Here is a 21,671-nt window from a genome sequence, read left to right as displayed (position 1 = left end):
GTGGAGGAGGATACGATAGGGTCTTTTAAGAGGCTTTCAATTAGGTACATGGAGCTTAGTAAAATAGAGGGCGATAGGTAAGCCTAATAATTTCTAAGGTAGGGACATGTTCGGCACAACTTTGTGGGCCGAAGGGCCTGTATTGTGCTGTAGGTTTTCTATGGTTCTATAGGGCTTTTATGTTGGCTTTGACTTCTCTTGTCAACTATGGTTGTATCAGCTTGCATTTAGATTACGTCTTCTTCTTTAGGATGTATATATCTTGTTTCTTCTGAATTGCTTCTAGAAATTCCAACCATTGCTGCTCTACCATCATCCCTGCCAGTGTTCTTTTCCAGTCAATTCTGGCCAACTCATCTCTCACGCCTCTGTAATTCCCTTTACTCCACTGTGATACTGATACTTCTAACTTTAGCTTCTCCTTCTCAAACTATAGGGTGAATTTGTTCATATTAAGATCACTTTCTCCTAAGGGTTCTTTTACCTTAGCTCTCTAATAAATTCTGGTTTATTGCACAACACCTAATCCAAAATAGCTGATCCCCTAGTCGTCTCAACCACAAGCCACTCTAAAAACCACCTCAAAGTTCCTCCGCTTGGAATCCAGCACCAACTGATTTTCCAAATCTACTTGCATATTGAAACACCCCTATGACTATTGTAACATTAGCCTTTTGGCATACGTTTTGTATCTCCCTTTATAATTTGTAGATCACATCCTTACTACTGTTAGAGGGTCTGTATACAACTCCCATTAGGGTCTTCTTACCCTTGCAGTTCCTTACCTCTATCCACAATGATTCAATACCTTACCAACTTAGGTCACCTCTTTCTAATGACTTGATTTCATTTATTACTAACAGAGCAACACAGCCCCCATTGCCTTTCCACCTGTCCTTTCGATGCAATATATATCCTTGGACGTTAAACTCTCAACTATAATCTTCCTTCAGTCATGATTCACTGCCACCTACAATATCATTCCTGACAATCTGTAACTGAGCTACAAGTTCATCTACCTCATTCTGTCTACTGCAGGCATTCAAGTGTAAGATCAATCTAACACTTCCCTCCTACAAAGTCCTCCATCGTTCTCAGTTGTTGCTTAATCATAGCAACCAATCTCCAGTGAAAATAACCAATGGAGAAGTGCAAGTGATACCAACATTGGGAAATGCTCCTCCCAACCGCAAACCCAATTTCAAAATACTCATGTGCTCGATTCTGAAATACCATGCAACAGTTTACAAATAAGCCCTCTTGTTCCTTTCCCTGGGGGACTCAGCTGAAAGAACCTAAAGAGATTTGAGAAATTAGTTTTATTTGTCCCATATACATTGAAGAATAGAAACATATTGGCATAATTTGTTCTTTTTCACGTTGCGTTACGCATTTGTTGTTTTTTGAAGAGGTTTTATTTCAATTTTTTGCACTACTTATTTAACTATTATATATATAAACTAACTATCGTCACAGTTTTCTCTCTCTATTATTATGTGTTGCTCTGTACAGCTGCTGCAAAGTTAACAAATTTCATGACATATGCTGGTAATATTAAACCTCATTCCGATTCTATGGTGGTTCTTTGTTTCGTGGCTGCCTGTGGGAGGATGAATACAATTGTATTCTGTGTACATACTTTGATAATAAATGCAGTTTGAATCTTTGAATCTTGGATATTTAGTGAAATGCATAGTTTTGTGTCAATGACCAACACAGTTCAACAATTGTACTGCAGAAGCCCACAAGTATCTCAATGTTTCAGGAGCCAGTGTAGCATTCCCACAACTCACTAACACAAACCCGTAAGTCTGTGAAATGTGGGAGGAAATTGGAGCACCTGGTGGAAACTCATGCCATCACAGGGAGATCGTATAAACTTAAAAACAATGGCAGGAATTGAGCTCTGATCTTAAGTGTTACACTAACTGCTATGCTACCATGCCATCCTCGTTTGTTTCAGTCCATCCATGTTCAGGTCCAACCTCAACGACTTGAGGACAAAATTTTCTCAGTGCTCCAGGACAATATTAAGCCATTGCTGCTCCATCAAAGGTACTAGAATTAGCTGGATGAACTGTGCTGCTTTACCCTTTCAGTTACTGTAAGTAACAGGAGAGGAGTTGACCAACATTCATTGAAATGGAATATTAGCAGGGATGCTGGTAGAACAACAATGGCTGGAGTTTCTGGGAGCAGCTTAGAAGGGACAGGGCAGATAAATCCCAAAGTATTCTAAAGACAAGATAACACAACTGTGGCTGACCAGGGAAGCCAAAGAGAGCATAAAATCAAAAGAGATGGCATCTAATATAGCAACAATTAGTGGGAAGCTAGAGGATTGTCATGCTTTTAAAAACCAACAGAAGGCAACTAAAAATAGAGAGAATAGACGAAAGTAAGCTAGCCAGAATAGGATTCAAAATGTTTTTCGGTTGTATAAAGAGTAAAAGAGGCAAGAGTGGATGTCAGACCATTGAAAAATGATGCTGAGGAGATAATAATGGCAGATAAAGAAATGACAAATGAAATTAAGCATTTTCCAACAGTTTTCATTGTGGAAGTTACCAGCAGTACGCCAGAAATTCTAGGGTGCTGGGGGACAGAGGTGAGTGTAGTTGCTATTACTAAGGAGAAGGTGCTTGGGAAGCTGAAAGGTCTGAAGGTCACTTGGACCTGATGGACTATACCCGAGGTTCTGAAAGGGGTAGCTGAAGTGACTGTGAAGGCATTAGTAATAAACTTTCAAGAATCACCAGATTCTGTATTGGTTTTGGAGGACTGGAAAATTGCAAATGTCACTCCAAGATGGGAGTTAGGCAGATTAAAGGAAACTTTAGGCCAGTTAGCCTGACTTTAGTAGTTGGGAAGGTGTTGGAATGCATTTTTAAGAATGAGGTTTTGGGGTTCTTGGAGGTGTGTGAAAAAATAGACCAAAGTCAGCATTCTTTCTTTATGCAAAACTCTTGCTGTACAAATTTATTGGTATTCATGGAGGAAATAATAGGCAGGGCAGACAAATGAGAGTCAATGAATGTTGTTTGCTTGAATTTTCAGAAGACTTTGACAAGTAGCTGCACAGAAGGTTGTTTAACAAAATAAGAGCCCATGGCTTACAGGAAAGATACTGGCATGGATAGAAGCTTTGCTGTCTGGCAAGACGTAAAGAGTGGGAATAAAGGGAGTCTTTTCTGGTTGGCTGCCGGCAACTAGTGGTGTTCGTAGGGGTTGATATTGGGACGACTTCTTTTGATCTTATTTGTCAATAATTTGGATGACAGAATGGATGACTTTGTGGATATTTGGCCAAGTTTGCTGATGACACAGAGAGAGGTGGAAGGGCAGGCAGTGTTGAGGAATCAGGCAGTCTGCAGAATGACAAATTGGGAGAATGCGCAAAGAAGTAACTGATGGAATATCATGTACGGATGTGTGTGGTCATACAGTTTGGTAGAAGAAATACAGGCATAGACTATTTTCTAAATGGGGAGTAAACTCAGAAAAATACAGCTTAAGTCCTTTCACGACACGTTCTCCTATATTGCAACTTTTAAACAAACTAAATCTCATTTGGTAACTTTATGCCTTGGTAACATAATTATGGAGAAGGACAGGACAGGACCTAGAGTTGAGATTTTTGATTGGAGAAAGGCTAACTTTGAGGAGATGCGAAGGGATTTAGAGAGAGTGGATTGGGTCAAGTTGTTTTATGGGAAGGATGTAATAGAGAAATGGAGGTTATTTAAGGGTGAAATTATGAGGGTACAGAATCTTTATGTTCCTGTTAGGGTGAAAGGAAAGGTTAAAGGTTTGAAAGCACCATGGTTTTCAAGGGATATTAGAAATTTGGTTCGGAAAAAGAGGGATGTCTACAATAGATATAGGCAGCATGGAGTAAAGGAATTGCTCGAGCAATATAAAGAATGTAAAAGGAATCTTAAGAAAGAAATTAGAAAAGCTAAAAGAAGATACGAGGTTGGTTTGGCAAATAAGGTGAAAGTAAATCCGAAAGGTTTCTACAGTTATATTAAAAGCAAGAGGATAGTGAGGGATAAAATTGGCCCCTTAGAGAATCAGAGTGGTCAGCTATGTGTGGAGCCGAGGGAGATGGGAGATATTTTGAACGATTTCTTCTTTTTGGTATTCACTCAGGAGAAGGATATTGAATTGTAAGGTGTGGGAAACAAGTAAGGAAGTTATGGAACCTATGACAATTAAAGAGGTGGAAGTACTGGCGCTTTTAAGAAATTTAAAAGTGGATAAATCTCCGGGTCCTGACAGGATATTCCCCAGGACCTTGAGGGAAGTTTGTGTAGAGATAGCAGGAGCTCTGACGGAGATCTTTAAGATGTCATTAGAAATGGGGATTGTGCCGGAGGATTGGCGTATTGCTCATGTGGTTCCATTGTTTAAAAAGGGTTCTAGAAGTAAGCCTAGCAATTATAGACCTGTCAGTTTGACATCAGTGGTGGGTAAATTAATGGAAAGTATTCTTAGAGATAGTATTAATAATTATCTGGATAGACAGGATCTGTTTAGGAGTAGCCAGCATGGATTTCTGCGTGGAAGGTCATGTTTGACAAACCTTATTGAATTTTTTGAAGAAGTTACGAGGAATGTTGACGAGGGTAAGGCAGTGGATGTAGTCTATATGGACTTCAGCAAGGCCTTTGACAAAGTTCCACATGGAAGGTTAGTTAAGAAGGTTCAGTCGTTAGGTATTAATGATGGAGTAATAAAATGGATTCAACAGTGGCTAGATGGGAGATGCCAGAGAGTAGTGGTGGATAATTGTTTATCAGGATGGAGGCCAGTGACTAGCGGGGTGCCTCAGGGATCTGTTTTGGGCCCAATGTTGTTTGTAATATACATGATCTGGATGATGGGGTGGTAAATTGGATTAGTAAGTATGCCGATGATACTAAGGTAGGAGGTGTTGTGGATAATGAGGTGGGTTTTCAAAGCTTGCAGGGAGATTTATGCCGGTTAGAAGAATGGGCTGAACATTGGCAGATGGAGTTTAATGCTGAGAAGTGTGAGGTTCTACATTTTGGCAGGAATAATCCAAATAGAACAGACAGGGTAAATGGTAGGGCATTGAGCAATGCAGAGGAACAGAGAGATCTAGGAATAACCGTGCATAGTTCCCTGAAGGTGGAGTCTCATGTAGATAGGGTGGTGAAGAAGGCTTTTGGAACGCTGGCCTTTATAAATCAAAGCAATGAGTACAGAAGTTGGGATGTAATGTTAAAATTGTACAAGGCATTGGTAAGGCCAAATTTAGAATATTGTGTGCAGTTCTGGTCACCGAATTATAGGAAAGATATCAATAAATTAGAGAGAGTGCAGAGACGATTTACTAGGATGTTACCTGGGTTTCAGCACTTAAGTTACAGAGAAAGGTTGAACAAGTTAGGTCTCTATTCATTGGAGCGTAGAAGGTTGAGGGGGGATTTGTTCGAGGTATTTAAAATTTTGAGAGGGATAGATAGAGTTGACGTGAATAGGCTGTTTCCATTGAGAGTAGGGGAGATTCAAACGAGAGGACATGATTTGAGAGTTAGGGGGCAGAAGTTTAAGGGAAACACGAGGGGGTATTTCTTTACTCCGAGAGTGATAGCTGTGTGGAATGAGCTTCCTGTAGAAGTAGTAGAGGCCAGTTCAGTTGTGTCATTTAAGGTAAAATTGGATAGGTATATGGACAGGAAAGGAATGGAGGGTTATGGGCTGAGTGCGGGTAGGTGGGAATAGGTGAGGTTAAGAGTTCGGCACAGACTAGGAGGGCCGAGATGGCCTGTTATTGTTATATGGTTATCAAAGTCTTTGCAAAAATATTCTGTTCTTCCAGAAATTCAAATTCAGATTCTTGAGAATGAGAAATAAACTAATACATCTAATCATATTAAATCCTCTATGTCATGAAATATTTTGTTCCCCGTGCTGGCTCTTCAATCTTGGGTGGCTCTCTATCTTGTTTCTTGGTTCATTCACAAACAGGAGAAAATCTGCAGATGCTGGATATCCAAAGAACACACACAAAATGCTGAAGGAACACAGCAGGCCAGGCAGCATCTATGGAAAAGAGTATAGAGACGTTCTGGGCCGAGACCCAATCCTGATGAAGGACTCAGTCCAAAACGTCTGCTGTATTCTGTTCTGAAGATGCTGCCTGGTCTACTGAGATCCTCCAGCATTTTGTGTGTGTTGTTTCTTGGTTTGTTGGATGAAATGGTGGAACATCAACGGAAAGTCAATACACAAATCTTTCACAAAATAAACCTGACAGTATACAATGGGATTACAATCTTTTGAATACTTTTAAGTATTCTGTTTTTCCCAATTCAAAATAACTCAGTATTACATTGTTATTTCCAAACATTTCTCAGTTACAACACTACTGAATATATTTCACACTCAAATTATACACTCAGAACATTAAGGGTTTTAACTCAACAAATCCCTTGGGATGATTCAACAGAACTAATTCCAGGTTTCACAGTAGAGAGCTCCAACACATGTCTCTGCTGATACTGTCTCACTGTAGCTGGTGCTCAGTATAGCTGTAGCTTCTATATCATCTCTCCTGCAGCAGTTTCAGCCTGAGCATTTCCACAAAGTAGGGGTTTTCCATGACTAATTCCGTTGTTAATTACTTTCTATAGTTTGCTGCATTTCTGTCAGTTGTCCATGCCTGCATCAGCCATGTCTCATTCTCGCATAACTGTTTTTTCAAGTTCTTTTTTCGAAATTCGGTAAATGTTGTTTTCAACCCTCTGCAGGCTGAGTTTTCTAACATTACATCCTTGGGTTTAATTAACCTGGGCTTGTTGTTGTCATTGTTGCTGCTTGTATTATTCTGTGGGAAATTGTGGATATGTGATGTTGGTACCGGAGTGCTTGGTGACACTTGCAACTGCCCCCAGCACACCTTTATGTTGTAAACGTAAGAGTTCCTGCAGGTGCTGGAAATCTAATGTAACACACACACTTTTGCAAGAACTCAGCAGATCAGGTAGCATCTTTGGAAAGGAATAAAGAGCTGACATTTTGGGCTGAGACCTTTCATCAGGACTGCTGAAGGGCCTTGGCCTGAAACGTCAACTCTTCATTCCTTTCCACAGATGCTGCCTGACCTGCTGAGATCCACCAGCGTATTTTGAGTTATATCCTTAGGTACATTTTGATGTACTTGTGATGAATAAATGAATCTGAAACTGAACTTGAAGTTGCAAGGGATTGTGACTTGAAAATGCATCACTGATTCCTTCATTGTCTGTCCCTATTACAGTACTCCCTCCTCAACAGCAACGTGACAGCGCCTTCATCTAACTGACTGCAGCACATCAAGGAAGAGGTTCAACTCCACTGACTCAATGGCAATTGGGGACTGGCACAGCTGCCACATGTAGAGGGGTAGTAAGGTTGCATAGCAGTTAGCATAACACTTGATCGTGCCAGTGATCCGAGACTGGGTTCAATTCCTGCCGCAGTCTGTAAGGAATTTGGACATTCTTCCCATAACGGTGTGGTTTCCTCCGGGTACTCTGGATCCTTTCCACATGCCAAAGATGTTAAAGGTTAGGGTTAGTAAGTTAAGTTCAGACTGGAAGTATTTTAACACTTTCTGGCTGCCCCCACTTCATACTCTATTGTTGATGGAAGTGACACATCTCACTGTGCATTTCAATATTTTGATATACACGCAACAAATCATTTTTATCTTACCTTTAAATTAATAATATAGTGTTGGCGCGTGGCCTAGTGCACAAGGCATCGGACTAGTAACCTGAAGGTCACTGGTTCGAGCCTCAGCTGAGGCAGCGTGTTTGTGTCCTTGAGCAAGGCACTTAACAACACATTGCTCTGCGACATCAACGGTGCCAAGCTGCATGGGACCTAGTGCCCTTCCCTTGGACAACATCGGTGGCGTGGAGAGGGGAAGACTTGCAGCTTGGGCAACTGCTGGTCTCCCATACAACCCTGCCCAGGCCTATGCACTGGAGAAAACCTTCCAAGGCGCAAATCCATGGTCTCATGAGACTAACGGATGCCTATGAAATTAATATGAATTGGCTGCAACAGTATGATGGTGAGAATCATCTCAGCCTAAGGAATCTCTACCTCTTCATAATTAGGCCTGTAGTGAGGGTTGGGTATGCATTCTCAATACCTTTAGCTGGCACCTTGGGTAGCCTTGATCTCCCTGGTGCATGATTAGCTAAGGGAATGAAAGCAAGCTCAGAGATGGAGTCCTTATATTGCTTGCACTGACATTGTTTAGCCAGTGGATGGCAGGTTGGTTCTTAGGAACATACTGTAGAACAGAACATTACAGCTCAGTACAGGCTCTTCCGCCTACAATGTTGTGCCAACCTTTAACTCAATCAGAGATCAATCTAACCTCCTTCCTCCTACATAGCCCTCCACTTTTCCATGATCCATGTGCCTTTCTAAGGGTCTCTTAAATGCCCCTAATGCATTTACTTCTGCTACCATCCCTGGCAGAGTGTTTGAAGCACCAAACCCTCAGCGCAAAAAACGTACCTCTGACATGACACCCCATGCCTTTCTCTAATCATCTTAAAATTGGTCTTAATGATAGTTTTATTTTGTTCTGGTTTATTGTTGCTAGTGGACCAGAAGATATTGATCTTCACTTGAGTGTGCAGGTCAAAGCATCCCAGAGCTGTGAAAATTATGTGCAGTATTGGGGAAGGATGAGTGTGAGAGACAGTCAGGTCCACTGTTAGCCACTCGGTAGGAACCAATTAACCACTTGCAAGACAGAATCATAGAGTCATACAGTACAGTGTCAACCTAAGCTAGTCCCATTTGCCCACATTGGGCCCATCATGGCACCGCTATGTGCCATGTCAAATGCTATAGGTGATCATGGTCTTTCCATGACCATGATTGTTCTTGGCATATTTTTCTATCAAAGTGGTTTGCCGTTGCCTTCTTCTGGGCAGTGTCTTTACACGATGGGTGATCAGGCATTATCAATACTCTTCAGAGATTGTCTGCCTGGCATCAATGGTCGCATAACCAGAACTTGTGATATGCACCAGCTGCTCATATGACCATCCACCCCCTGCTCCCATGGCTTCAAGTGACCGTGATCAGTGGGGGCGGGGGGGCTAAACAGGTGCTACACCTTGCTCAAGTGTGACCTGCAGGTTAGCAGAGGGAAAGAGTGCCTGACACCTCCTTTGGTGGAGACACATCTCCACTCCTCCATCCACTGAGGTCATATTTGTCTCTAAACCCTTTCTATCCATCTACATTATATTGATAATGTATCAAAGCTGAGCATCGAGGAATGAGGATTAAATCAGAAGTCTGGACTCTTGATGGCTGGAGATGAGTGTTTGAATCTCTGTGAGTGTGCTGTGGAAATCAAACCCCGATGCTGCAAGTCCAACTCCACTGGAGGCTGAAGACTTGTCCTGGGTTTGGAGGACTGTATATGTGTGTGAGTGAGAAGGAGAAATGGGGCTGTTGTTGTTTTGGTGCTTATTGTGCTCTGTGGTTGTTCTACCGAGGATTCTGCGCATGTTATGTTGCCACTGGAATGTGTAGCGACACTCGCGTGCTGCCCACAGTTTTGGTTCTTAATGTAAATTGTGCATTTCTCTGTATGTTTCGATGTACATGTGATAAACAAAATTAAATCTTGAATCTATACCAATGTCTTTTTAAAGTTGTTATTTTCCCCACCTCAGCTACTCTCTTCAGCAGTTTGTTGCCTCTGCATGAAGCAGTTGCCTCTCAGGTCCTTTATTCCCCTCTCGCCTTAAGACCATGCCCTCTGGATTCTAGTTCCACCTGCCTTGGAACATGATTGTGCCTGTTCACCTTATTTTTCTCCCTCATGATTTTATGGACCTCTATACTGTCATCCATCAGAGCCTCCTACACTCCAAGGGAATAAAGTCATAACTACCTGCTGTAACCGAGGCTCTTGATTCCTGGAAGCATCCTCATAAATTTTCCCTGCACTCTTTCCACTTTAATGACCCCTTTCCTATACAGGGTGACCAGAACAATACTTCAAGCATTGTCTCGCTAGCGTCTTGTACATTTGAAGTGCAGTAGTGAAAAATGAACAAGACAGTATCAAATATTTATTATCTTTATTTTTTTTTATCTTTTCGACATGCGGTAGCAATATAATGGCTCATATATGATACTTGCAGGTTGAAGATGTAGACAGAGGCAAGTTTGCTCCTGGCATCAATATTACAGCTCCAGGGGTTGGAGTTCAGATTTCACTTATGGCACCCACCATAAGGAGTCTCCGTACAACCTCCTTGTGAAATGCACAACCTTTCTCCAAGTCCTCCGGTTGCCTCCCATGACCCAAAGATGTACAGATTAGGTTACTTGGTCATTGTAAATTGTCCCATGATCAAGTTAGGGCTAAATCTGGGTTCTCGGGGGTTGTTGGTTCACTGTGGCTTGAAGGGCCTAATCCATGGGCATCTCCAAATCAAATTAAATTAAATTAAAATTAAACAAACTTCTGGAGGAACTCAGCAGGTCAAATAGAGAAATGGTTGATATTTTCTGTCTGGACCCTGCCACAGGAATAATACCTTTACTTCCTAAAGACAAGGGATTCTGCAGATTCTGAAAATTTTGAGCAATATACACAAATGCTGAAGGAACTCAGCAGGTCAGGAAGCATCAATGGAGGGGAATAAACAGTCAATGTTTTGGGCCGAGACCCTTCATCAGGACGGGAAAAGAAGGGGGAAGAAGCCAGAATAAGAAGTTCGGGGGATGTGGAGGAGTATTAGCAAAAAGGTGACAGATTAAACCAGCTGGGGGGAAGGTGGGTAGGTGGAGAATGGGGGATGAATTAAGAACCTGGGAGCTGGAAGAGATGAAGAGCTGAAGAAGTGAAGAAGAAGAAGAAGAAAAAAAAGAAAGCCCTTAACTCCGAGTGGAGTCATTGGGACGCCATTGTGACGGCGTTTTTTTTTAGCAGGCTTTCTTGGTTTTACGAGGCCGAGTTTCTAGCTTGATGCTCAACCCAGCATGGATGGAAAGTGTGCAAGGGAGCCGGATTTGAACTCGGGAGCCTTCACTTCGAAGTCCAGTGCTGGTGCCACTACGCCACCAGCCAGCAAAGTGGACAGTGGACTATACGAGAAATGGAAGCAGGAGGTGAGCCAAAGGGAGGTGATGGGCAGGTGAGGAGAAGAGAAGTAATGAGTGGGGAACCAGAATAGAGAATGGAGAAAGAAAGAAGGAGGGAGGCAGGGAGAATTATTGTAAATTGGAGAAATTGATGTTTATACCATCAGCTTGGAGGCTACCCAGGTGAAAAGTGAGTCGTTACTCCTCCAACCTGTGGCAGTTTGGGGAGGCCATGAACATCCATGTCAGAATGAGGATGAGAAATCAAATTGAAGTGGGTAGCCTGCAGGAAATCCTGCCTTTTGCAAACATCAGAGTGAAGCTGCCCCCCTCCCCACCTTCTTATTCTGGCTCCTGCCCCCTTCATTCCATGAAGAGTCTCTGCCCAAACGTTCGACTGCTTATTCTGCTTCATAGATGCTGCCTGACCTGTTGACTTCTTTTCTTGTTTGTGTACAGTGGAGGATAAGAGGGAGTAATGAGTGATGAAGGGATTTGGGATGGTTGGTCGTCTACAATGGCAGTAACTGTATTCACCATGACCGAAGCATTGATACAAATGTCACCTCTGTGAAGCAAGCTTAGGCCACTCGTGCAGGGCCTTGCTGACTAATGCTATAAATGCTGTTTGGATGGGTCATATCTTCCGCTAAGAAGCCCGCTCTTCCCTCACTCCTGGTTACTTGGATGGGCGAAGCTGGCCTTGTCTATCCTACCTTTCCCTGGGAAGCAGGCCAATTCAAACAATACAAAGTGAACTGGGAACATAGCGTTGAGCTGTGACTAAACAGATCTGGTGGGGCTTGAAGGCAGAATCACTCTTTGCTTTAGAGGCGGCACCCACGCACAAAGCGGCTGACGTCTTTTCCCCTGCAATATTTCTTCCAGGCAACCCTGCAAACCAAAAGGGACACACATAGAGAATAAGAAGACAATCCATTGAGCCGAAGACCAAAATCTGAAGAGCAGCTCATCAGCTACTCCACTCTGGATTGCTGAAGGAAGAAGATTTGAATCTTTTCTCCAGCAGTTAAGATCTATCCTCCATTCTCCTTCCTCTAAAACTCAGTATTGAATTCCGAACCTCCTCCACCACCACTCCCCCTACCAACCCTAACTCTGTCTACACTGACCACTGCCTCAGAAAACTAGCCAACATGCTGGACATTCTCCCTCCTCCAATGAAGTGACAAAGACCTGAAAGCAAGTAGCACCAGGTTCAAGAACATGTTCTAACCCACTATAATTGGTTTCGGAATTGGGTTATTATTGTCACATGTACTGAGAAACAGTGAAAAGCTTGTCTTGCATATTGTTCATACACATCAAACCATTACACAGTGCATGGAGCCAGAATAAGGTAAAACAATAACAATGTAGAATGAAGGGTAAACACCTCTGAAGGAGAGCAGTGCAGGGAAATGATCAAGTGCAAGATGATAATGAGGTAGATGCCAGAAGCTTGGTGACACAGAGAGACTACCCAGTGCAATCCTCGCTAATTTGATCTGATGAAAGCAACATATCTCCCTTTAAGTTTCAATGGTTTGTTGTACGTATGACAAATAAAGCTACGCTTTAAAAATCTTTTAGATTCCACCTTATTGTACAAGAGGCCCATTCAGGAGTCTGATAACAGTGGGACAGAAGCTGTCCTTGAGCCCTGGTGTTACATTGGTGAAGATGTACATCATACGACACAGCACATAATGAACAAATAAAACAAACGAGCATAATAAACATGAACCGTTTGGTTCTCATGGAGACCACATTATTCTGAATTGTGAATTCAGTCGTGGATTACAATCGATTAGAACCAGACTTGGAAGCGGATTGAAAGAAAAAATATATCAGGTCATTTGGACCGATCTATGTTAAATGCATTCTGTAAAATAGTCACAGTCATAAAGTTATAAATACAAGAGATTCTGCAGATGCTGGAAATCTCGAACAACACACATAAAATGCTGCATATGTAGTGGACAGGTAAATGCTGGTTGTGGAGTGGACATGGCCCAGTCAATTACAGTTAAAGCCCTCCCACCATTGAGCACATCTACATAGAACATTGTTGCAGGAAAGAAGCATCCGTCATCAAGATCCCACACCACCCAGGTTATGCTCTCTTCTCACTGCTGCCAACAGGAAGAAGGTACGGGAGCTTCAGGACTCACACAACTAGATCCAGGAGCAATTATTACCCCTCAACCATCAGGCTCTTGAACTAATGGATATAACTACTCAACTTTATTTACCTCATCATTGAAGTCTTCCCACAACCTCTAGACTAATTTTCAAGGACTCTTCATCTCATGTTGTTGACACTTATTACTTGCTTATTAATTATTATTATTATTATTTCTTTCTTTTTGTATTTGCACAATTTGTTCTCTTTTGCACACTGTTGAACCCCCAAATTGGTGTGATCTTCCATTGATTCTGATATAGTTATTACTCTATTATGAATTTATTGAGAATGGCCATGTATATATATCAAAAGATGTTGGTTTCTCAAGATCTCTGAGGATCTAACCTGGTCCCAAACATATCGATGTAGTTATAAAAAAGGCAAAGCAGTGGCTATGCTTCATTAGGAGCTTGAAGAGATTTGGCATGTCAACAAATCCACTCAAAAGATTCCATAGTTGTACCGTGGAGAGCATTCTGACAGGCTGCATCACTGTCTGGCATGGAGAGGCTACTGCACAGGACTGAAAGAAGCTGCAGAAGGTTGTAAATTTAGTCGGCTCCATCTTGGGTACTAGTGTATTAGGACATCTTCGAGGAGTGGTGTCTCAAAAAGGCAGCGTCCATTATTAAGGACCTCTAGTGCCCAGAACATGCCCTTTTCTCAGTTACCATCAAGTAGGACGTACAGAAGCCTGAAGGCACCCACTCAGTGATTCAGGAAAAACCTTTTCCCCTCTGCCATCCATTTCCTAAAAGGACATTGAACCCATGAACATTAACTCATATTTTTAATATATAATTATTTCTGTTTTTGGCACAATTTTAATTTATTCAATATATGTAAATCATAAATTGATTTACTTATTAATTGTTTTCCTCCTTCTTTTATATTATGTATTACATTGAACTGCTGCTGCTAAGTTAACAAATTTCACAACACATGCCAGTGATAATAAACCTGATTCTGATTTTGGTCTTAGACTCCCCACTATTGGAAACATACATTCCACGTCTACTCTATCCAGGTGTTTCCATATTCAATCATTTTCAATTAGGTCACCCCTCATTCTTCTGAATTTCAGTGAGTACAGGCCCAGAGCCATCACATGCTCTTCATATGACAAGCTGTTCAATCCTGGAATCATTTTTGTGAACCTCCTTTGAGCCCTCTCCAGTGTCAGCACATCCCTTCCTGGATATGGGAAAAGATGCAGTCACAATCAGAATCTGTAGACTGCGCATAGACAACAATAGAGTTCTGGGTCAAACCCTATCTAAAAGAACTGGAACTAAGTGCCCTTCACCTTCATACCAGTAAGTTCCCAGTTACTGCAGAACTAAAATAAACACAGAGGAAGATTTAACATACCAGGCTTTCATTCCTTTGTTGTCTTGCACAATAAGCTTTGCACACCGGCTGTCATCACTCAGGTCATCGTTCAAGAGATCTGTAACCATCAATGAAATGTAAAGATTAGCTTTATTTGTCACATTTACTTAGAAATGCGATGATATGCATCATTCACGGCAAATCAAATCAGTGAGGGTTGTGCTGAGGGCAGCCCGCAAGTGTCACCACGCTTCCAGTGCAAACATAACATGCCCACAACTCACTAACCCTAACCCTTACATCTTCGGAATGTGGGAGGAAACCACAGCACCCAGAGGAAACCTACATGGTCACAGGGAGAACGTGCAAACTCCTTACAGACAGTGGCAGGAATCGAACATTGATTGGTGATCACTGGTGTTTGTAAGGTGCTTGTACTTAACACTACACTACCATACCTGTGGAATTCAATACCTAAATCTATCAGGGTTGCAGACTCAATTGATACTCTTAAATACTAACTCAAAACCTTGTTTTCAACAAACATCTTTTTGTCTTTTATTTTCATGTTTGTATCTTATCCCATTGTAAAGCACTTTGAACTCCATCATCTGTCTGAAAAGTGTTTTATTAATAAGTTATCAACATTATCACTATTTATTTTTTTCTCAGCTCAAGCTGGTAAAACCTGAGGTACGGGCTTAGCCAAACATGTTGATTTGTTATTTTCTAGGAACTTTTGGACTATTCTAGTGTTGTTTAGTATTGTGGCTTTCTGAAGATTTATATAGATATTGCTGTGTAGACCTAATTGTTTAATGCCATTATGTAGTGACTTGGAGAAGATATTACTATTGGGACAATATATACCTTGTCTGTGTTCCATAGTCTTTCAATTTCCTTTTTGAATTCATCATATTTCTGGTGTTTTTCACTAATTGATTTTTGTACTTTATGTATGTTTGGAAAGGCTCCATCCATTAAGTAAGTTGTCCCAGCTTGTTTATCCTGTACTATTATATCCAGATTATTATTAGATATTGTCCTGTCTGTAATGACTATTGAATTCTTATGCCGTTTATACCACTCTTATGCTGTTCCTGATGCACTGATGGATGAGTAGGACCTCACATTCAACAACAGGTTGAATGCAACAACTGCTTGCTCAGTGATCAACCAAGGAAAATCAGGAGTGTCAGCTCTCTGAAAGACTGGAGTCCAGACCAAAGAATGACCTGCTCCAGCGATGCTGTCTGACTTGTTGAGTTCCTCCATCATTTCATGTGTATTGTACTGGATTTCGAGCAACTACAGAATCTCTTATGTTTACATTACACTTTTATTTGTTTCAATATGATTACCCCTCATTCTTCTGAACTCTAATGAACTTTGACACTTATCACAGTGTAAGAAATGGCCTGTCATCTTTCTAGTGTGAGGGTTAAGGATATTAGGTGTGTTATGGTAGTGTAGCAGTTAGCACAGTGTGATTACAACTTGGGGTGATAGATTTCAGAATTCAGTTCTGGTGTCATCTATAAGGAGTTTATACATATGAATGTTTGGGTTTTCTCCAGGTGCTCCAGTTTCCTACCACATTCCAAAACCTTACCAGTTAGTAGGTTGACTGGTCATTGTAAATTGTCCTGTGATTTTGACTAGGGTTAAATAGGTTGATAGTGAGACGGTGCAGCTTGTTGGGCAGGATGGGTCTTTACTGTGCCAAATTTCCAAATAAAAATAAATAAAAATAAGGACAGGTGCAGAGAGGGTGTGGAGAGTGTGGATTCAGCCACAAGTTGGGTCACACAGATGCAATAATGACTCAGGCTGTATGCTGTATCTCTACAGTTAGAGTTTCACAATCAAGAGAAGAAGTTAAGAAATCAGAATTTAAAAGCAATGACTTTATTTCTTAATTTATTAATTTCTTAATATTCCCAGTTTTATGTGCTAACAGAGTCAAAATAGGAAGATGGATGTCTGATGGGGGGGAGCGCAGACGACAGAGTAGAAGTTTCTGATTGCTGGAGTACTTTACAAATACAGGTGCGGGGGCACTTTATTCAAATGGGAAGTCTTGCAAATCATCAGGATTCGAGTAATGTCCCCACTGCAAAAGTGTTTAGGCCCTCAACCAGGGTCTTCATTCAGAGAGGACCCAGAGGAAATTCATGAGAATGATCCCAGGAATGAAAGAGTTAATGTGTGAGGAGTATTTGATGGCTTTGGGCCTGTACACACTATATCTCAGAAGAATGAGGAGGGATCTAATTGAAACCTATTGAGTATTGCAAGGCTCGGATAGACTGATGTGGAGAGACTATTTCCTTAAGTGGGGGAGTCTAGGACCAGAGGACATAGCTTCAGAATAGAAGGACATCTCATTCGTAAAGAAATGAGGAGGAATTTCTTTAGCTAGAGGGTGGTGAATTTATGGAATTCATTGCTGCTTATGGCTGTGGAGGCTGAATCATCGAGTATACTTAAAGTGGAGGTTCTTATTAATAAGGGAATCAAATGTCATGGAGAGAATGATATTGAGAGGGATAATACGAGGGGTGATTGATAAGTTCATGGCCTAAGGTAGAAGGAGATGAGTTATACAGCTCTCGTTACATGCACGTGCAGTTCAACTCTTTGAGTGAAAATGCAGAAAGTTTGAAGTTAATAACTCATCTCCTACTACCTTAGGCCACAAACTTATCAATCACCCCTTCTGTGGACCACTTCTGGAAGCCCAGGACATTAACTTCTACAAAGGAGGGATCCATATGCTCCGCGTCCGCTGGAGTAAGTGTGTAAATGTAGGAAGAATAAATGTGTTAGGTTTTCTAAAATTGACTCCTTCTACCTTAGGCCATGAACTTATCAATCACTCTTCGTAAATCAGCCATGATAGAATGTCGGAGCAGACACTATGGGTTGAATGGCCTAATTCTACTCCTATACCTTACGGTTTTATGGACATCATCTGTGAGTCCTGGGTCAAGACTGAAGGTTGAAGACAAGAGTCAATCCAAGGTCCAGATAGAAACCCTTAGGTGGACCGCAAGCCCAGAAGTTAATCTGTGAATCTCTACAAATCTGCTGGAGAAGTTGAGGCCCAGTATCTACAAGCGCAGAAGACTGTAAAGAAGACAATATCTCCCATGGTTTGAGGAGTATATACACGCAAGGGTGGGTGGGTGTTAGGAAGGGAGGAAAGAGCTTGTTTTACTATTGTTTTGTTGCTTGGTGTGTTCTGTTTTGATGTGTACTTTTAGTCTCCCGCAAATGGAGGCCTGGCTAACTTCTCCATGTCACTAACACTCCTGCTGAGCATCGTGGGCATGCTTTGATGGGGCCAGATAATTGCGGGCCTATCCTTGAGTGTGTTGGTTTGTTAACACAAATGACACAGTTCGCTCTATGTAAATGTGATAAATGAACCTGAATCTGAATAATTTAACTAAGTTGGCAATGGGATTAGGAACCGATCCATTGAAATAGAAAAGAATGACTCGGGGAGGAAAGTGAGAAGTGAGAATGCTCCAGAGCATGAGAGAAGGAAGTGGAGATGATTAGTCAAGTAGTCAGAGCAAGTGAAAGGGTGGGTTAGTAAGATTGCAGATGACACAAAGGTTGGTGCTGTAGTGGAACGTGTAGAAGATTGTCACCGCTTATGACAGGACATTAACAGGATGCTGTGCAGGACTAAGAAGTTGCAGATGGAGTTCAACCAAGAAATGTTTGAAGTGGTTCACTCTGCAAGGTCAAAGTTGAATATAGGGTTAATGGCAGGATTTTTAGCATTCTGGAGGAACCACTCTGTGTGAAAAAGCTTGTCTCATTCATTTTCTTAACCCCTTTCATGTTAAAGCTATGTCCTCTTGTAATTTAACATTTCTACCCCGTGAAAAAGACTCTATCTATACTAATTTATTTTATAAACTTCTGTCAGGTCCTCATCGGTCTCCCACAAATGGAGAAGTCTGGCTAACTTCTCCATATAGTTAACACTCTCTAATCCAGACAATAAAGATTAGCTTAGCTTTACTTATCAGATGCACATCAAACCATACAGTGAAAGCATCGATTGCTCCAATGACCAACACAGTCTGAGGATGTGCTAGGGGCAACCGGCAAGTGTTGCGGTGCTTCTGGTATCTACGTAGCATGCCCTCAACGTACTAATCCTAATCTTTGGAATGTGGGAGGTACCTGGAGCCCCCTGAGAAAGCCCGGACAGTCCCGGAGAGAATGGACAAAGATACAGACAGTGATGGAAATTGAATTCAGGTCACTGGCACTGTAAAAACATTATGCTAACTGCTACCCCATGCTAATGTGCTGCCCCATGGAGAATACTTTGGGAAGAGTGATCATAGGTTTCCAGGTGGTTATGGGTAAGGAATTGAACCCCAATCAATAATGACCTGATGTAGTGTTAGCTACATGCAGCAATAATGGAAATGTTCTGCAGGAGACGGATGTCATAGTTACAACTTAGAGTCATAGAAAAGTACAGCATAGAAACAGACCCCTTGGCCTATATAGTCCATGCCAAAACCTTTTAAGCCATCTACTCCCATCGACCATGCACCGGGACCATAGCCTTCCATACTCCCCCCCATCCATGTACCTAATCAAACTTCGCTTAAACGTTGAAATCGAGCTCGCATGCACCATTCGTGCTGGCAGCTCATTCCACACTTTCACCACCCTCTGAGTGAAGAAATTACTCCTCATGTTAGACAATAGACAGTAGGTGCAGGAGTAGGCCATTCGGCCCTTCTAGCCAGCACCGCCATTCACTGTGATCATGGCTGATCATACACAATCAGTATCCCGTTCCTATCCTCTCCCCATATCCCTTGACCCCGCTATCTATAAGAGCTCTATCTAACTCTCTCTTGAATGCATCCAGAGACTTGGCCTCCACTGCCTTCTGGGGCAGAGCATTCCACATATCCACCACTCTCTGGGTGAAAAAGTTTTTCCACATCTCTGTTTTAAATGGCCTACCCCTTATTCTTAAACTGTGACCTCTAGTTCTGGACTCACCCATCAGCAGGAACATGCTTCCTGCCTCCAGCGTGTTCAATCCCTTAATAATCTTATATGTTTCAATCAGCTCCCCCTCATCCTTCTAAATTCCAGTGTATACAAGCCCAGTTGCTCAAATCTTTCAACAAATGACAGTCCCGCCATTCCAGGAATTAACCTTGTGAACCTACGCTGCACTCCCTCAATAGCAAGAATGTCCTTCCTCAAATTTGGAGACCAAAACTGCACATAATACTCCAGGTGGGGTCTCACCAGGGCCCTGTACAGCTGCAGAAGGACCTCTTTACTCCTATACTCAATTCTTTTTGTTATAAAAGCCAGCATGCCATTAGCTTTCTTCACTGCCTGCTGTACCTGATGTTCCCCTTAATCTTTTAACCTTTCATGCTTAGCCATTACCTTTGGTTGTAGTCCTCAACCTCAGTGGAAAAAGCCTGCTTGAGTTTACCCCATCTATAGCCCTCATACTTTTGCATACTTCAATCAAATATCCTCTCAATCTTCTACGTTCCAAGGAATAAAGTCTTAACCTATTTAATCTTCCTTTAAACTCAGGACCTCCTTGTATATTTTTCAGTACTCATTCAACCTTATTTACATTTTTCCTGTAGGTAGGTGACCAAAATTGCACACAGTATGCTAAATTAAGCCTCACCAACATCTTATACAACTTCAACGTAACATCCCATCATCTGTACCCAATACTTACTAGCACATGGAATCCGGCAGATGTTTTTAGCACCTTGAGTTTTCCCATCATTACACCACCATTTGCTGTTGATTTGAAAAATGCCGTAGTCCGTCGACACAACTACTCCATGCCACTTGTTTGGATTAACCGCTTTTGTGTTGTATCTGCTTTCATAGAAAGCCATGCATACCCCTGCAGTTAGAATAATAAAATTCCATAATAGTTATCATAAACACAAGAGATTGTGCAGATGATGGAAATCTTGGGCAATACAGACAAATTGCTGGAGGAACTCAGCAGGTCAGGCAGCAGTTACAGAGTGAAATAAAGTTCCTCCAGCATTTTGTATCTGGTGCTGAAATACTGGGAGATGGCAAAGGACAATGGCAATCTGGCATAAATTTGATGAGCCAATCTCTTTTTAAGTTGTAAGAAAAAACTTTGAAATCAATATCATAGAAGAGAGAACTCAGGTGTTTTATAGAGTGATACTCACAGTTAGCCAGGCTACAGTTGTAATACCCATCCAGGCCAAACCTCTTTAAGGTTCTTGCCAGCTCACATCGTTGATAGATTTTGGCATTTACAAGCACGAGCAGGAGACTGAGAACAAAGAGTCCTGGGCCTGAAATATTGACTCTGTTTCTCTTTCCAGAGATGCGGCTTACCCTGCTGAACATATTTTCTGCCTGGAGTTTATGACTGTGAAAAACAGATGTCTTCTTCGTGTTCCTAATATCACTAATATAAATGCTAGTATTGATTCCCCTTTTTTTATGGAACCTCTGGGGATAAATCATTCAGTTCCTCAAATGTACAGGAAGTACAGTGAGTTGTGCAATTGTTGGTTGTGCAATTCTTGGGAGAATTGCAGAATATCAGACTCGTGATGCAGTGAAAGGCAACGTATATTTTTCAAGAGCAGTACCCATTTTGTAGGGCACCAAATTGGTACCTGTGATATACACACAGGGCATGGGGTACCTTGCATTAAATCATACATACCATGGTAGCGTAGGGGTTAGCATAATGCTATTACAGCTCAGGAGGACCCGGAGTCTGGAGTTCAAATTCCATTGTAGGTTTTCCCAAATCAAACAACATGAGGCTTGAGAAAACCATAATAACACATCTATTAAATTTCAAAACCTGAAGACAAAAGCACACTAAAATCTCTTTATGTAAAATATGTCATTGCGTTTGACCAACCTCTTAAAGTGAAGGCCCAACTCAAAGTCAGTTGTTGTGAATTAAGTACAAAATTTCCAC

The 21,671-nt window shown here is 41.7% G+C and overlaps 1 protein-coding gene across 1 annotated transcript; it reads right to left on the bottom strand.

Moving 5' to 3' along the window:
• Nucleotides 1-10,118: 10,118 nt before the first annotated feature.
• On the bottom strand, nucleotides 10,119-21,166 carry LOC132393553 (lysozyme C-1-like). The gene is made up of 4 exons (XM_059968960.1): nucleotides 20,899-21,166; nucleotides 20,421-20,594; nucleotides 14,702-14,780; nucleotides 10,119-12,036 (listed from the first exon to the last, which is right to left on the bottom strand). Exons 1-4 carry the CDS (start codon nucleotides 21,080-21,082, stop codon nucleotides 11,970-11,972), a joined length of 504 nt encoding a protein of 167 aa, XP_059824943.1. The 5' UTR covers nucleotides 21,083-21,166; the 3' UTR covers nucleotides 10,119-11,969.
• Between the last annotated feature and the right edge of the window lie 505 nt (nucleotides 21,167-21,671).

Source organism: Hypanus sabinus, chromosome 4 (assembly GCF_030144855.1).
Source record: "Hypanus sabinus isolate sHypSab1 chromosome 4, sHypSab1.hap1, whole genome shotgun sequence".
Classification (NCBI taxonomy): domain Eukaryota; kingdom Metazoa; phylum Chordata; class Chondrichthyes; order Myliobatiformes; family Dasyatidae; genus Hypanus; species Hypanus sabinus.
Note: the sequence above shows the minus strand (reverse complement) of the source record. Positions and strands in the feature narration are given on the sequence as shown.

What these genes read in the sequence shown, in the direction of transcription:
- LOC132393553 (XM_059968960.1), bottom strand. Translation starts at nt 21,082, where the DNA reads ATGTTCAGCAGGGTAAGCCGCATCTCTGGAAAGAGAAACAGAGTCAAT. An exon ending in CAACTGTAGCCTGGCTAACT is followed by an intron (nt 20,595 to 20,898) that starts GTGAGTATCACT and finishes TTCTAACTGCAG; the next exon opens with GGGTATGCATGGCTTTCTAT. An exon ending in AACAAAGGAATGAAAGCCTG is followed by an intron (nt 12,037 to 14,701) that starts GTATGTTAAATC and finishes TTTGGTTTGCAG; the next exon opens with GGTTGCCTGGAAGAAATATT.